At 50.8% G+C, this 15,611-nt stretch overlaps 1 protein-coding gene across 2 annotated transcripts in view; it reads left to right on the top strand.

Moving 5' to 3' along the window:
• Nucleotides 1-12,460, top strand: part of ZNF541 (zinc finger protein 541) — a gene marked incomplete at both ends in the record, with an annotated part of 30,329 nt that extends 17,869 nt beyond the window's left edge. For both annotated transcript variants that reach the window (XM_080829063.1, XM_080829062.1), the window contains 8 exons: nt 850-913; nt 1,545-1,687; nt 2,075-2,178; nt 3,232-3,307; nt 3,818-3,906; nt 11,643-11,783; nt 11,964-12,145; nt 12,292-12,460. In XM_080829063.1, coding sequence (XP_080685189.1) covers nt 850-913; nt 1,545-1,687; nt 2,075-2,178; nt 3,232-3,307; nt 3,818-3,906; nt 11,643-11,783; nt 11,964-12,145; nt 12,292-12,460 — 968 coding nt within the window. The remainder of the gene's footprint in view (nt 1-849; nt 914-1,544; nt 1,688-2,074; nt 2,179-3,231; nt 3,308-3,817; nt 3,907-11,642; nt 11,784-11,963; nt 12,146-12,291) is intronic.
• Nucleotides 12,461-15,611: the final 3,151 nt, after the last annotated feature.

Below are 15,611 nucleotides of genomic sequence, written 5' to 3'. Positions count from 1 at the left end.
ATCATGCATGCAGATGGGGGGAGGGGCAGAGAGAGGAGGAGAGGGAGAGAATCTCCAGCAGGCTCCCTGCCGAGGGCAGAGCCTGATGTGGGGCTCGACCCCAGGACCCCAAGATCATGCCCCAGGCCAAACCCCAGAGTCGGACACTCAGCCAACTGAGCCACCGAGGCGTCCCTGCATTGGACTGTTCTGGATACTTACATAAGCAAAGTCATGCAGTATTTCCTTCTCTGTGCCTGGCATGATGTTCTCAAGGTTTATTCGTGTTGTTGCATATTGAAGGTTCCTCTCAAAAAAAAAAAAAAAAGTTGACTAGTATTCCATCGTATGTAAATACCACATTCTCTTTACCGGCTCCTCCGTTGAAGGACATCAGACTGTTTCCACTTGGCTGTTGTGAATGGTGCTGCATAAACATGGAAGTGCAATTATTGCTGAGATACCGGTTCGAGGTCTTTTGGATAAATACCCGTGGTGGGGGGGTGCCACCTGGGTGGCTCAGTCAGCTAAGCGTCTGCTTCTGGCTCAGGTCATGATCCCGCGGTCCTGGGATCGAGCCCCACATCAGTGCCCTGCTCAGTGGGGAGTCAGCCTCTCCCTCTCCCTCTGCCATTCCCCCTGCTTGTGCTCTCTGGCTCCCTCTCTCTGTCAAATAAATAAATAAAATCTTGGAAAGAATACCCAGAAGTGGGATTGCTGGATCTTACAGTAGTTCTCCTTTTAATTTTTTGAAGACTCTCCCTACCGCGCAGCTGTAAAGAGCCGGCTTTTAGCTGCGCCACGAAGGCAGGCAGAAGGGCCTTCTGGTCGGTCTTCCTGAAGCTTTTGTTCTTGTTGCGTGTTTTCTAGATCAAGTGGACGGCTCTTTCGGCATTTGCATGGTGAAGGATGACACCAAGATCAGCATTGAACCGTAAGTTGGAACAGACTTAGCACCTGAGGGCGCGTCCTTCCAAAGTGGGGGTGCTTCTACCTGCCCTGCGGGCCTGTGTCAGTTTTCCCGGGGCTCCTTCATCACAGGAGATCAGGTCTCGCTACGGAGCCTCCCTAAAAGAGAAGTGGTGCAGTTCTGTGGGTGTATGTGGGAAGCTCCCCTAGTATTCTTTCTGTCCAGACATACCATAGCTGGGGCCCCAGGGACAGAATGCCCAGGACCCTGGGGTTCTAGGTAGAATTGGTGGTGGTATGGTCCAGACTTTTGAGCGTCCGTGGAGTGTGGCTGGATAGTATGGCCGTGGGTGTAGAAGCACGAGAGCTAGCAGCATGTACTCGCCTGTCTTGGACCCGCAGCGACACCTGAGGCCAGAGATACGGCAATAAGGGAAGTGAGAGGAGGGAAGGAAGTACCCCTTTGAGGGGTTTCTGGAATGCCTGCACGTATCTGTCAGGGATGATGGACACTGGACACGTCTGGCAGATGGCACAGGGTTTACATCGGGCAAGGCTGTGGCCCGAGAGAAGGGAACACTGCCTATATCTGTTTCATTGCCCGTCTTAGTCACGGGTGTCTTTCCCGCGTGTCTGTGTGTGCGGCCTCGTTTCAGACACATCAACATAGGAAGCCGGTTTCAGGCTGAGATCCCAGAGCTCCAGGAGAGAGCGCTGGCTGCTGCTGATGAGCACGTTGCTTCTCTGGTCTGGAAGCCGTGGGGAGATGTGACGACCAACCCAGAAACGCAGGACAGAGGTGGCTGAGGCTTTGGGGCCAAATTCCAGCGGGCCCTGCCCCTAGCTGCCCCCCCCACCCCATGTCTGAGGACATTTTCTCCCAGTTCACTCCTCGGCCCAGAAGCAGTACCCGGGGTGAGGAGGCAGGAGGGCTCCCCTAGGTGCTGCGTGGCTTCTCCGCAGCTGCAGTCTCCTGCCCACAACCCCCCCCTTGCCCACCCCCCCGCAGTCTGGCTGTTCGGGGCAGGGTTTGTGCCTGTTTTTCTTGTCCCTCCCTTCCCTCATCCCGCTTTCAGCTGAGACGTGAGGGACCCCGCCCCCTGTGCAGTCGGGGAAGTCTCCCTGGTACTTGCTGACTCCCTCTCCTCTCTCACACTCTGCTGGGATCGCTGGCTGCTGGACACAGTCACTGAGCTCTGCAACGTGGCCTGCTCCAGCGTGATGCCGGGAGGGGGCACCAACCTGGAGCTCGCTCTGCACTGCCTGCACGAGGCCCGGGGCAGTGTTCAGGTGAAGTGGAGGCAGAGCCAGGGGTGGGGGGGTGGGGGGGTGCCTGGGGGAGCCGGAGTGGCAGGCGCAAGCCGTATGCAGTCTGCTTGGGCAGGCCACCATCCTTCTTCCCGGTGGCTTTGGGATTGGTGTGGTCCTCATGCGCTGCAGGGGTGGGCTCTGTCTGGTGTGACAGCAGTGCTGGGCTCCACCCCATCTGCTGGGGAGCCGGTGCCCAGCAGACCCAACTCGGGTCCTGTGCTCATCGGGTTTCTTACTGGGCTTTCTCTCTTCAATTAAAAACCCATGTATGAAAACGTCTGGTGCATTAGAATTGCCTGTGTCTCCTCCGAGGACCCTCAGTTTGCTGAGTGGTGGGAGAGGAAAAGGCCCATCACCGAGCCGGTGCCGGTCCTGCTCTTTCTTGAGCTGAGAGGCAGCAGCTGGCACATAGTAGGTGCTCAACAGAGCGGGCAACCCACCTTTCTGGGGTTCCGCTGAGGGCTTGGTAATGTTGTGACGTGGGGGCCGGGGCCAGCTTGGGGACCCCAGTATTGGTTTCGTGCTCATGTTGTCATCTTGAAATCCTTAGTAAGTTTTGAACAAGGGTTTTCATTTTGCACTGGGTCCCACAGATGCCACAGCGGGCCTGATGGGTTACTCTGGGGAGCAGGACAAAGCCCCTCTCTTTCTGGGCTTACATTTGAGAAGAGCCAAAACAGCAAATACATTCTGGAAGGTGGCTGGATAGCGGTTAGTGCCGTGAAGGAAACAAAGGGGGCGATGGGCAAGGGCAGGGCGGTTCCAAATGCTGGTCCTCGACGGCAAGGAACGCGCACCGGAGCAAACACACACAGTCACCGTCTCCTGGTTGGGAGCACCTGGCGGGAGAGTCCCAGCAGCCGCGCTCAGCGGTCACAGGTTGGGGCTGGTACGAGGACCCACCACACTGAGTACAGGGCTGGAGAGGGCCTTCGGGAGAGCAAGCGGTGGCTTTGGAAGGAAGGAAGGAACAGAGGTGAGACTCTTCCTCCCCTCCCTGCGTAAAGTAGCCTGCGGCCCCTCTCGTTCCAGGTCGCCCTGGAGACCCTCTTACTGCGCGGGCCGCAGAAGCCGCACACTCACCCGCTGGCCGACTACCGCTACGCAGGTGACTGGGCGGGGCTGTGGGCGTGGCTTCTGCCGGCTGAGACCTGGTGAAAACAGTCCGGTCAGCAAGCTTCCCCAGTGCCTTTGGAAGTTCTCTTGGGGCCTTCACCTGCCTTTCCTGAAAGGCCTTCCCTCTCCCAGGGGTGGTGGTGGAGGGGGACGGGACTCTGTTGGTTCCTTGGGGGGCCATGCCCAGCGAGGAAGGGGATGCCCCCGGGCCAGGGAGGGGAGGAGGCAGGCTGAGCTCCAGCGGTGGGAGCCGGTGCGCCAGCCCTGCAGTCAGGCAGTCTGGACCCTCACCCAGTGCAGGCCTCCGTGGCTGCCTCGGTAAAGCACAGATGGTGAGGGCCCAACCTGCTGAGGTTTTATGAGGGCTGTAGCAGATGAAGCAAGTAAGGGGCTTAGCAGAATGTTTCACACACGATCGTGTTTGGTGATGGCAGCTTTGCAAAGGAGGGTGGTCTGCACGCCAACCCCGTCCTGTCCCCCCGTTTGGCTCTTTCTCTGATAGGTTCTGACATCTGGACCCCCATGGAGAAGAGGCTTTTTAAGAAGGCATTCTGTGCCCACAAGAAGGACTTCTACTTGATACATAAGACGGTAAGTGGAATGCGGGTGCGCCGGCGTAGACAGGGCCTCGCCTTGGGCAGCTGAGCCCAGCTAGAGTGGAAGGCCCTGCCAGGGCCACACTCTGCTGGTCTCGGGCACAGTTCATCATTTGAAAAAGGACATTGTTGTGAACACCTCCAAACAGTACAGAAATGCGTCAGTGCTCAAATAAACAAACACTCCCATTCTCAGTGAAGGAATGCTCCGGTAAAGGCCTCCGTGTCCTCCGCAGAGCCCTCCTCCCGGCGGCTAACCTCGGCCTGTCTGCTCCTGCGCCTCGGGCTTGGCTCTGTCCGTGGGCCTCTCATGCTCACCCGCGCGCGCGCTTATGAAGGCTGAGATCCTTCTGCACCGGATGTCCTGCTGGGTTGTTTGTTCCTTCATTAACCTGATGACCTGATGACATTAACCTGATGACCACAGACCTGCCCGTGATCCAAGTGTAACCTTGGATGTTTTCATGTACTTATGCCCACACAAGACCATCACCATGGTCAAGATCACAAACATGTCCGTCCCCCCCTCCCCGTGTTTCCCCCAAGCCCCTTGGTCCTCTTTCATGCCACCCCTGTCCCTAGTCAACTCCTTGTCTCCTTTCTGTCCCTGTAAATCAGTTCGCGTCTTCCAGAGTTTTCTTTGAGCGGAATCGTTGTACAACATGTGCTCTGCTTTGGCTCCTCACGCTCAGCATCCCCAAGCTCCATCTGGGTGGCCGAGTCGCGGTCGCTCACCCCCGTTCATTGCCGGGGACCGTGTCGCTGTGTGGGTGTCCCACCGTCTATTCAGTCTGTCGCCTGTGGATGTCTGGGTGGTTTCTAGACACCGGCGCTTAGAGATGAAGCCGCCGTGAGCCCTGAGGCGCGTGGCAAACTCTGGCAGCACTGTTTCCCTGCGGGGTGAACGCCTAGCAGGGGGAGGAGAGCACCATAGGGTGAGGGTCACGTTTCACTTTGAAGAAGCTGCCAAACGGTCATCCAAAGCCATCGTGGCACTTCACATGCCCACGGGCAGCTCAGGAGACTTCTAGAGGCCCCACGCCCTCCCCAGCGCGCGCCAGGGCCAGGCCTCCTCTTGTCGCCATTCTGAGCACACAGCCTTCTCTCCCTACGCTTCCGAGGGACTGATGATGCTGGGCATCTTTCCGCCGGCCTGTGTGCCGTCCCCGCGCCTCACCTGCTGAGCCGTCTGCTCCCAGTCTTTTGCTTATGTTTTTTTTTGGGGGGGGGCTGTGTTTTTTTAAAAAAGTTCTTTGTTCCGAGCCCAAACTCTTCTAGACACCTGCCCTGCGCGTATTTGCTCCCGGTCTCTGACTTCTCAGTGTTGGTTCAACAGTGTCTTTTCAGAAGAAGTTTCAGACATTGAGTAAGCTCAGTTTATTAATTTTTCTCTTAGGGACCATGGTTCTGGTGGCGTCTCTAAGAAAGTCACCAAGATTTTCCCCTATGTTTTCTTTATAAGCTTTATGGTTTTCAGTTTTACGTTTAGATTTATGACCTGTTCTGGGTTGACCTGCCGTGCAAGGTACCGATTGGGGTTCATTTTCCGCACACGCACGTTTAATCCTTCTGGTACCTTTTGTTGAAAAGACCGCATTTTCTGCAGCCAACGGCCTTGGTACCTTGGTCAAACATCAGTTGGCCGTATACATACGTGTTTGTTTCTGGGCTGACCATTTTGTTCAGTTGGTCTATTTGTGAACTGTTAAGCAGTTACCATGCTCTTTATTGCTGTTGATTTATAATAAGTCATGAAATCAGAAAACGTTTGTGCTTTAACCCTGTTATTCTTTTTCAAAGTGTTTTCTATCCTGGGTCCTTTGCATTTCCATGTGAATTTTAGAATTAGCTTGTCAATTTCTTTAAGAAAGTTTTGATAGGCTCTTGTCTGGTACGGCGTTGACTCTCCAGGTCGATTGCAGACAATGGATATCTTAACAGTATTTAGTCTTCCAACCAATGAACAAAGTGTATTTGTTTATTTAAGTCTTCAATCTCTCTCCATGGTGTTTTGAACGTTTGGGTGTATGGGTGTTATATCCTATTTATTCCTAAGTATTTCTATTTTGTATGCTGTTATGGAAGGCTCTTTTTAATTCTGATTTCCAATGGTTTCTTGCTAGTATACATAGAAATAAAATTGAAATGATATTGATCTTGTGTTCTGCAGTCTTGCTGAACTCATGTATTCGTTTTTGTAGCTTTTTTTGCAGATTCTGTTGGATTTTCTACATAGACAATCATATCATCTGCAAATAAAAACACTTTTATTTCTTCCTTGCCTTTAATTTTATCTTGCCTCACTGCACTGTGGAACCTCCGGTAACTCGTTGATTGGAAATGGTGAGAGTGGACCTTCTGGACTTGTTCATGATCTTAGCGGGAAACCAGCCCCTCTTTTCCCTCCTAAGTATGACATTGGCTGTGGGGTCTTTCCAGATGTTGCTTATCAGGTTGAAGAAGTTCCTTTTATTCCCAGCTTGCCGAGAGTTTGTTTCGGTGAAGGATATGAGGTTGTATCGATAGTGCTTCCTCAGCATCTGTCGAGATGCTCATATGGTTATTCTTTTTCATTTTAGCATGACCAGCTACATCAATTTTAGATTGTTAAATCAGCCTCATGTTTCCGGGATGAGCTCCACTTGGTCCCGATGTCTTGTCCTTTGTATATATATTGTTGGATTCTATTTATTAAAACTTTGTTTAGGGGTGCCTGGGTGGCTCAGTGGGTTAAAGCCTCTGCCTTCGGCTCAGGTCATGATCCCAGGGTGCTGGGATCGAGCCCCACGTCAGGCTCTCTGCTCGGCAGGGAACCTGCTTCCCCTTCTCTCTCTGCCTGCCTCTCTGCCTACTTGTGATCTCTGTCTGCCAAATAAATAAATAAAATCTTTAAAAAAAAAGATTTGTTTAGAAGTTTAGAAGTTTTCATCTGTGTTCAGGAGGGATATTGGTCTGTAGCCTTTTTTACTTGTGGCATCTTTGGCTTTCGTATCAGGGCAACTCGGACCTTACTGAACGAGTTGGGAAGTATTCCCTCCTCTTCAATTTTTTGGAAGAGCTTGTTTAGAATCAGCTTTATTTATTCCTTAAATATTTGGTGGTGATGTCACCTCGGCCTGGAATTTTCTTTGTGGGAAGGTTCTGAAATGCAGATTCAGGTGTTTCATACACGTAAGGTGATCCGCGTTGTCACATCTTCTTCAGTGAACTTTCGTAGTTTTTCTTTTGAGAAATTTGTTCATTTCTTCTAAGTTGTCTTATATATTAGCAAAAATTGCTCGTAATAGTCTCATATTGTCCTTTTTATATTCATTGACTATAGGGATGTCACCTCTCTCATTCCTGATACTGGTAATTTGTCTTTTTTTTTTCCCCCTGACCAGTCTGGCTAGAGATCTATCAATTTTATTGATTTTACTGATTTTTCTCAAAAAGCAGCTTTAGCTTGTTGATTTTTTTTCCCTGTTTAATTGATTTCTGCTCTGCTGTTTATTATTTCATTTCTTCTGCCTGCTTTGAGTTTAATTTGTTCTGCTTTTTCTAGTTTCTGAAGGTGGAAAATGAGATCATTGCTATGAAACCTTTCTTCTTCCCTAATATAGATGTTTGGTGCTATAAATTTTCCTCAGAGTACTGCTTTGATACATCTTGGTAGGTTGGGTTTTCATTTTTACTCAGTTCAAAGCTTTCACCTCCCTTTTGATTTCTTTTTTGACCTATGAGTGAGTGAGTGAGTTATTTATTTATTTTAGATTTTATTTATTTATTTATTTGACAGAGAGAGAGAGAGAGAGAGATATCACAAGTAGGCAGAGAGGCAGACAGAAAGAGAGAGGGGGAAGCAGGCTCCCCGCTGAGTAGAGAACCCGACACAGGGCTTGATCCCAGGACCCTGAGATCATGACCTGGGCCGAAGGCAGAGTCTTAACCCACTGAGCAATCCAGGTTCCCCTGACCTATGAGTTATTTAGAAGTGTGTTATTGAGTCTCCAGATATTTTAGGATTTTCCAGAGTTCTTCTGTTAAACTGACTTTTAATTTAATGTTACTGTGGTCAGAGAAATACTTCATATGGCTCGAATCCTTTTAAAATTTTTTAAACATTTTTTAAGGCTTTATTTATTTATTTGACAGATCACAAGTAGGCAGAGAAGCAGGCAGAGAGAGAGAGAGGGAAGCAGGCTCCCCGCTGAGCAGAAAGCCCGATGCGGGGCTCGATCCCAGGACCCTGGGATCTTGACCTGAGCCGAAGGCAGAGGCTTTAACCCACTGAGTCACCCAAGCGCCCCCCTTTTAAATTTTTTGATCCTTGTTTATTGCCCAGAATATGGTCTACATCTTGGTACGTGTCCCGAGTACTCTTGAAGAAGGTGCATTCTGCTGCTGTTGGCTGGAGCTCTAGAAATACCAGTTCAAGGTGGTCGATAATGTGATTTGGATCTTTACCATTTTCTTGTTCTAGCCATTACTGGGAAGGGGTTGTTAAAATATTTGGCTGTAACTGTGGATCTATTTTTCCCTGTAGTTCTCTCAGGTTTTGCTTCGTGTATTTGAGGCTCTGACTTAGGTGCATAAACATTTAGGATTCTTATGTCCTCTTGATCAGTTGTCCTTTTTATCATTATGAAATGATTTCCTCTATGCCTGGTATTATTCATTGCTCTGAAGCCTATTTTTCTGGTATTACATTATTATATATATTCTATTATATAAGAAAGCCAACTATTCCAGCTTTCTTATAATGGGTGTTTGCCTGGTATATCTTTTTTCATCTTCTTACACTTAACCTATTTGTGTTTTTATACGGAAAGTGTGTTCTTATAAGTAGCATGTGTTGGATGGTGCTTTTTAAAATTTGTTTTATTTGAAGTATAATTAATATAGAGTGTTACATTGATTTCAGGTGCACAATATAGTAATTCAGCACTTCTGTACATTGCTCAGAGCTCATCAAAATAAGTGTGCTCTTATCCCTGTCACCTATTTCCCCCGTCCCCCCACTCACCCTCCATCTGAGAACCACCAGTTTGTTCTCTGTGTTTAAGAATCTGTCTTTGGGGCACCTGGGTGGCTCATTGGGTTAAAGCCTCTGCCTTCGGCTCAGTTCATGATCCCTTGGTCCTTGGATCGAGCCCCGAATCGGGCTCTCTGCTTGGCAGGGAGCCTGCTTCCCTTCCTCTCTCTCTGCCCACTTGTGATCTCTGTTTGTCAAATAAATAAAATGTTAAAAATCTTAAAAAAAAAAAAAAGAATCTGTCTTAACTGTCTTTTTTCTTTTTTTGTTTGTTTTGGTTTTTTAAATTCCACACATGAGTGAACTCATATGGTGTTTGTCTTTCTCTGACTTACTTCGCTTGGCATCATACTCTCCAGATCCATCCATGTTGTCATAAATGGCAAGATTTCATTCCTTTTTAGAGTTGAGTAATATTCTGTCACACACTTAAAAAAAATCCAGCCTTGGGGTGCCTGAGTGGCTCAGTCGGTTAACCTTCTGCCTTCCACTCAGGTCATGATCCCAGGGTTCTGGGATCGAGTCCCACATCGGGCTCCCTGCTCCATGGGGATCCTGCTTCTCCCTCTCCCTCTGTGATCTCTCTCACTTTCACACTCTCTCAAATAAATACATCAAGTCTTTTTTTAAAAAATCCATTCTTTTAATTAGGGCGTTTAGACCATTCATGTCTAACGTGATTACTGGGATGGTGAGCTTTAAGTCCGTCACCTTGCTGTGTGTTTGCTGTTTGACTCATCTGTTCTTCGTTTCTCCTTTCTGCAATTTTTCTTCCGCCTTTTGGATTAATGTAGTAAATTTTAGGATTCCATTTTATCTCCTTTGCTGGCTTATTGACTACAACTATTAGTTTGGTGGTTGCTTTAGGGTTTATACTGTGCATCGTTAACTTATCAGGGTCGAACCTGCAAGCGATATGATAGAACTCCATGTGCAGCATGAGAACCACAGAGTAGCGGCTTCCTCTCTCCTGCTGGCCTTTATACTCTTACTGCTATGCCTTTTCTATATGTTACTAACCACGCAATACCTTGTTACTGTTTTTGTTTGAACAGCCAACTATGTTTAGAGAGATTTAAGATACAAAGCCTTATATTTTTACCCACATAGTTACCATTTTTATTGCCTTACATCACTGTGTGTAGACTGGTGAGAACAACTTGATCCTTTTGGATATTGCTTTTAGGTTTTTAATGGCGGCAGCAGAACAGCTTTTTTTTTTTTAAAGATTTTTTATTTAACTATTTGATAGAGAGAGAGAGATCGCAAGTAGGCAGAGCAGCAGGCGGGGGGGGGGGAAGCAGGCTCCCCGCTGAGCAGAGAGCCCAATGCGGGTCTCGATCCCAGGACCCCGAGGTCATGACCTGAGCCGAAGGTAGAGGCCCAACCCACCGAGCCTCCCAGGCACCCAGAACAGCTTTTTGTCTAGGGCTAATTATTTCTCATTTCTGAGACAAAATCCTTCTCATTCCTCTACCAATGCCACACTAATTAGGAGGTTTTCCACCCCCCAGCTGGTGGGGACAGGCACTGTTTCTGGCCCCTGAGAGCCACAGGCGGCTTTCCCTCTGATCCTTTATGACGGGTCTTTACCTAGCATTGGGTTCTCTTCACACGCACGTCCCTGAATCCCTGAGGGGAACACTGTCCAGATCTCTGGCGTTTTTCTCCGTGCTGCTGTCTCCTCTGCTGTCCTTTGTCCTGTGGACTCTTGCCACCTCGGTCTCCCCAGGCACTCAGCTCACTCTCAGCTCAGGAGTCTGCTGGGCTCTGCCTGGGACCCTCCCCCTTGGCCGTGGCCTGGAAACTCTCCCAAGGTAGTGGCGTATTTTCTGCCTCTCAGAAAGCTGTTTTCAGACCGATGCCTAGTGTCTTGCCAACCACTGTTTCCTGCGTCTTCTCGTTGTTTCGGCTGGGAGGGAGACCCAGCTCCTCTGTTACCCCGTCTTGTTTGGAAGCACAAGTTCAGCTTCTTGGCTTTTTTTTTTTTTTTTAAACTTAGTACCATTTCCTAGAAGGACAGGGAATGTGCTGTTTTAACTCTTAGTTTGTGAAGACCCACACAGCTCAGAAAAGTCACACGGAGAAGGTATGTTCTGAAGTGAGCTCCCGATAATAAATGGCCAGTTGCATTTACCTGAGAAACGTTCTCTCTGGGGCAATGAAACTTTTCCATCCTGTTTTGTTTTCACAGAAGTTATTGTTAACGGGATCACTTCTTAGCGGAGGGAGGAGCACCTGGTGGGGGTCTGCACGGCCAGGATCCAGCCGTGCCTTCAGAGCCCCTTCCTTCTCTCATGGGCCACTTCCTCTGGACTCCAGGGCCCTGCGTCACTGTCCCAAAGGCTGTGTGGCCCCCACTGCCTCAGGGCATTCTGCTGTCATTGGTCCCAGCTGGCAAATGCGAGGCTCCTAGGCGTGACTTCGCTGTGAACACCCTAGTAGTACGCCCTCCGATGCACCTTCCCACAGGGGAGGATCCCTGGGATGCTGACCGGTGTTGGCAGCGGTGGCTGCAGTCTGAGCCGCTCGCCACCTGCGAGGACTTGTGATTCTCTGCTCCTTGCACCGAAGGGGCACGCCAGGCCACGCAGAGAGGCATTTCAGGAAGGCTTTCCAAAAGTGGCCCCATGGGGAAGGGATTCGGGGCGTCATGGCAACACTCGAGGCTGCTCATGGGGTGTTGTCCATAGCCGCCTTCTGTTTTCCCTCGCTAGATCCAGACAAAGACTGTAGCCCAGTGTGTTGAGTATTATTACATCTGGAAAAAAATGATCAAGTTTGATTGTGGTCGAGCCCCAGGACTGGAAAAGAGGGTCAAGAGAGAGCCAGATGAGGCAGACAGGACAGAAGCAAAGGTAGAAGGTCCAGGGGGAGGTGGGGCTGGAGTTCGGCCCAGATTGGGATGCCGCTGCCCGTCCCACGTCAGGGAAGGGGGAAGAACGCCCGCTGGGAAGGGCTTCCCTGCCAGGCCGAGCGGCTCCCTGAGAAGGGTAGAGGGTTGGCACCCTTCCGTCGTCGTTTCTGCCCCTCTGCAGGTCACTTGCAGCCCTCGGGAGAGACCCAGCCACCGTCCTACTCCTGAGTTCAAGATAAAGACCAAGAGTTACAGGAGGGAGTCCATTCTCAACTCCAGCCCCAATGCCGGCCCCAAGCGGACCCCTGAGCCACCGGGGAGCGTGGAGGGCCAGGGTGTCTTTCCCTGCAGAGAATGTGAGAGGTGCCAGCCCTGTCCCTGGATGCGCCCACACCACCTCCTTTTTCCCCCCCTCGCCCCCCTCTCCTGGCAGCTGCCCTTGGGCCACCCGCCCCCCACCCCCCATCCCCCACCCCACTCTGACCTGTGTCGTTCTGGTGACTCCTCAGGGTGTTCGACAAAATCAAGAGTCGAAATGCCCACATGAAGCGCCACCGGCTTCAGGACCATGTGGAGCCCATCGTCAGGGTGAAGTGGCCCGTGAAGCCCTTCCAGCTGAAGGAGGAAGAGGAGGAGGAGGAGGAGATAGGGGCTGACATCGGCCCCCTGCAGTGGTGACTGGGGCGGGGGCGGGGGCTAGGACGAGGCCGCAAGTCTGGATGGGGGCCTCCAGCTTCGTCACCTATGCCCTCGGCCTCTCCAGGGGATTGGGGGCACCCCTCTGCCTTCCCCCCATCCTTACTGTCCCTCCCTGGCCAGCCCGGCACGGAAACACGGTGGCGATTTGGCTAGAAGTCGGCAGGAGGAGCTCCCAGTCGTCAGACCGCTGTCGGCTGGTGCCAGAGGCTCCGTTCTCTTTAGGTTTTAATTAGTCTCTCCCCTTCTTTCAGTTCCACTCCTTGGAGAGCAGGGAGCCTTGGGGAGGGAACGAGGTAGATCTGGGTAGCTCTTAAATCTTCGCCTCAGGTTTGGGGTTTGGTTACATTTGTTCGATAAGGCCAAGACGTAGCGAATCAGTGGGAAGATACCTTCAGATCTCCAACACGTGGGGCCCCTCTCCAGGGAGTCTCTCTGCGGTCCAGATTCAGTCCCTAGTCTTGCAATGACTTGTACATTGTTAGGTTTTTTTTGTACGTGTCGACTTGTAAATCTTATTAAATTGGGTTCTTGAGCAGCTGTCTTCTGGCTTCCCTGGCCTGTTGATCTGACAAAGGCTTTTGAGCTCCTGCTACTCACTGGAGCCGCGGAGATGAGTCCGCGGAACCCCCGTCCCAGAGGAGAGAAGCCAGGGGCTCCATGGGCTCAGCCAGCATTTAGCAAGCGCCTGCCATAGAGTGTAAGCCCCATGGAGCCCAGTCTGTGCAGTGGGGCTACAGGGACGCAGGAGGAACAGAGCCCCTCTCCTCGCAGAGCTTCCTTTGTCAGAGTGGGAGAGTCGCGGTGATAAAGGAATGGAAAGGGGATTTGAGATACGCAGGGACACGCAGGCTCTGGTGCCGGGATGTGTGGCGGCCCGCCTGGGGCTCAGCTGTGAGGTTACGAGCACCTGTGGGGGGCTGCTGCAGCCGCAATAATCACCTCTTTCTGCCCCGACACCCAGACCTCCAGAGGCTGTGGGGTAAGAGAGCCGGCGTGGCAGCTCTGGGGTTTGGCGCCTGAGTGGATGTCAGTAAGTCAGACAGGGAAGAGCAGGGATTCCTCAGAGGACTGATTGCCTCGAGGTGCGATTGTGTCTGTCAGAGCGGGTGCTGCATTCTGAGGGATGGGGCCGGGGTGGGGGGGTCAGGGCAGAGGGCGGTGTCAGGAGCCATCCCAGGGGCCCATGTTGTGGCTAAATAAATCTTAAAGCCAGGACAGGAGTGGGAGCAGAGGAGCAAGTTGAGTTTAAAGCACTAAGGACCCTTGTGGTTAAGGGACAGGGCTCAGGCTCGGGCGTCCTCGGAGCCAGAATTTACAGCCCGACTCTTCTTTCTTTGTGACCTTGGACAAGTCACTTTCCCTGTTTCAGCCTCCATGTTCTCAGTCTGTACAGTGGGGACATGGCCCAGGACTTGCCCCCCACCCCCCTTCCCCCACGTCCTGGTTCAATGAGAAAAGATAAATGATGCTTTCTGCAGGGTGCGCCACAGGAATTGGGCAGCGACTGTTTAAAGTGCCCTCCTGCTCTCACTGTTTACTTCCTGTCCAGGAGGACAAGCTCAGCTGCTGGAAATGAAAGACCCTGACCTAACGGGTGGGTGACGGTCTGTTAGTTCTCTGGTGCTGCATAACAAATCACCCTGAAATTAACAGTGTTAAACAAACTGGAGCTTTTATAATAGCCCCGCTCAGACCGACAAGGAACCGAAAATGCCTGTGGTGATCCAGACCCCACCACCAGCACCACCCCCTCCTGATCTGCGGTCAGAATACAGCAGCCACCGCAAGAAGGTGTTCCAAGAGAGTCTCTGAATGTCAGAGCCAAGGTTTCTTGTGAACTACTCCCCCTCAGCTAAACCCCACCCTCACCCCCCAAATAACAGCGTTGTCTGAGTCATCTGGGAGCCCTGTAAGAAAATGCGTATTCCTGGATCCTGCCACCGACTTTCACAATTGGAATTGCTCTGGATAGGGGGTAGGGCTCTGGAACTTGAATTTTTTTAAAGAAGATTTCATAGTAGAATCATTTTTAGATTCTTCAGAAAGATTGTGAAAATGGTACTAAGAATTCTCATATACCCCACACCCAGGTCCCCCCCCTTTTTTTTTTAAATTTATGACAGAAAGAACGAGAGAGGAAACACAAACACAGGGGAGCTGGAGAGGGAAAAGCAGGCTCCCCATCCAGCAGGAAGCCCAAAATGGGGCTCCATCCCAGGACACAAGGATCATGACCTGAGCCGAGGCAGCTTAGCTTAACGAAGACTCGGCTTAACGACTGAGCTACCCAGGCGTCCCACCCCCCAATTATTTTTTTAAAGATTTATTTATGTGTGAGAGAGTGAACTTGAGCAGGGGGAGGGGCAGACAGAGAGGGAGAGAACTCTTCATGAAGACTCCTTGCTGAGTGCAGAGCCCAACTGGGCCTGGATCACAGGACCCTGAGATCATGACCTGAGCTGAAACCAAGAGTCAGACGCTTAACTGAGCCACCCAGACGTCACCTATTAATATCTTAGATGAGTATGGTACCTCTGTTACAATTACCGAACCAATATTGACATGTTATTACTAACTAAAGCCCATACTTTATTCACATTTCCTTAGTCTTTACCTAACATTCATCTTCGGTTTCAGGATCCCACCCAGGACACCAGATTACATACAGTGGGCACGTCTCCATAGACTCCTCTTAGCAGCGACAGTATCTCTGACTTTCCTTGTTTTTAAATGATTTATCAGTGTTGAGACGTCCTGGTGAAGTGTTTCAAAGAATGTGCCTCAGCTGGGATTTGTCTGATGTTTGTGATTCGATGGGGAGAGGGTAGTGTCAGGAGCCATCCTTCACCGAAGTGATGTGCCACTCATGTCACAGTATTGAGAGCACATTCTATCAGTATGATTCACCACTGTCGATGGTAACCCCAGCCACCTGGCTGACCGGGTTTCTCAGGTTTGTGCACTGGAAACAGTCCCACCATCCCCGTCTCTTACCACACTCTGGAGGGAGGTCCTGGGGGCCTCCACGTGCAGGAGTGAGGAGCCAAGCTCCATGTTCTGGAGGGAGGAGTCTACACGAACTAGGCAGAGCTCTTCTGCATGAAATGTTTGTCGATTCTCCCTGTCTATT

The sequence above is a fragment of the Martes martes genome, assembly GCF_963455335.1.
Source record: "Martes martes genome assembly, chromosome: 17".
In the NCBI taxonomy this organism is placed as follows: Eukaryota; Metazoa; Chordata; class Mammalia; order Carnivora; family Mustelidae; genus Martes; species Martes martes.
Note: the sequence above shows the minus strand (reverse complement) of the source record. Positions and strands in the feature narration are given on the sequence as shown.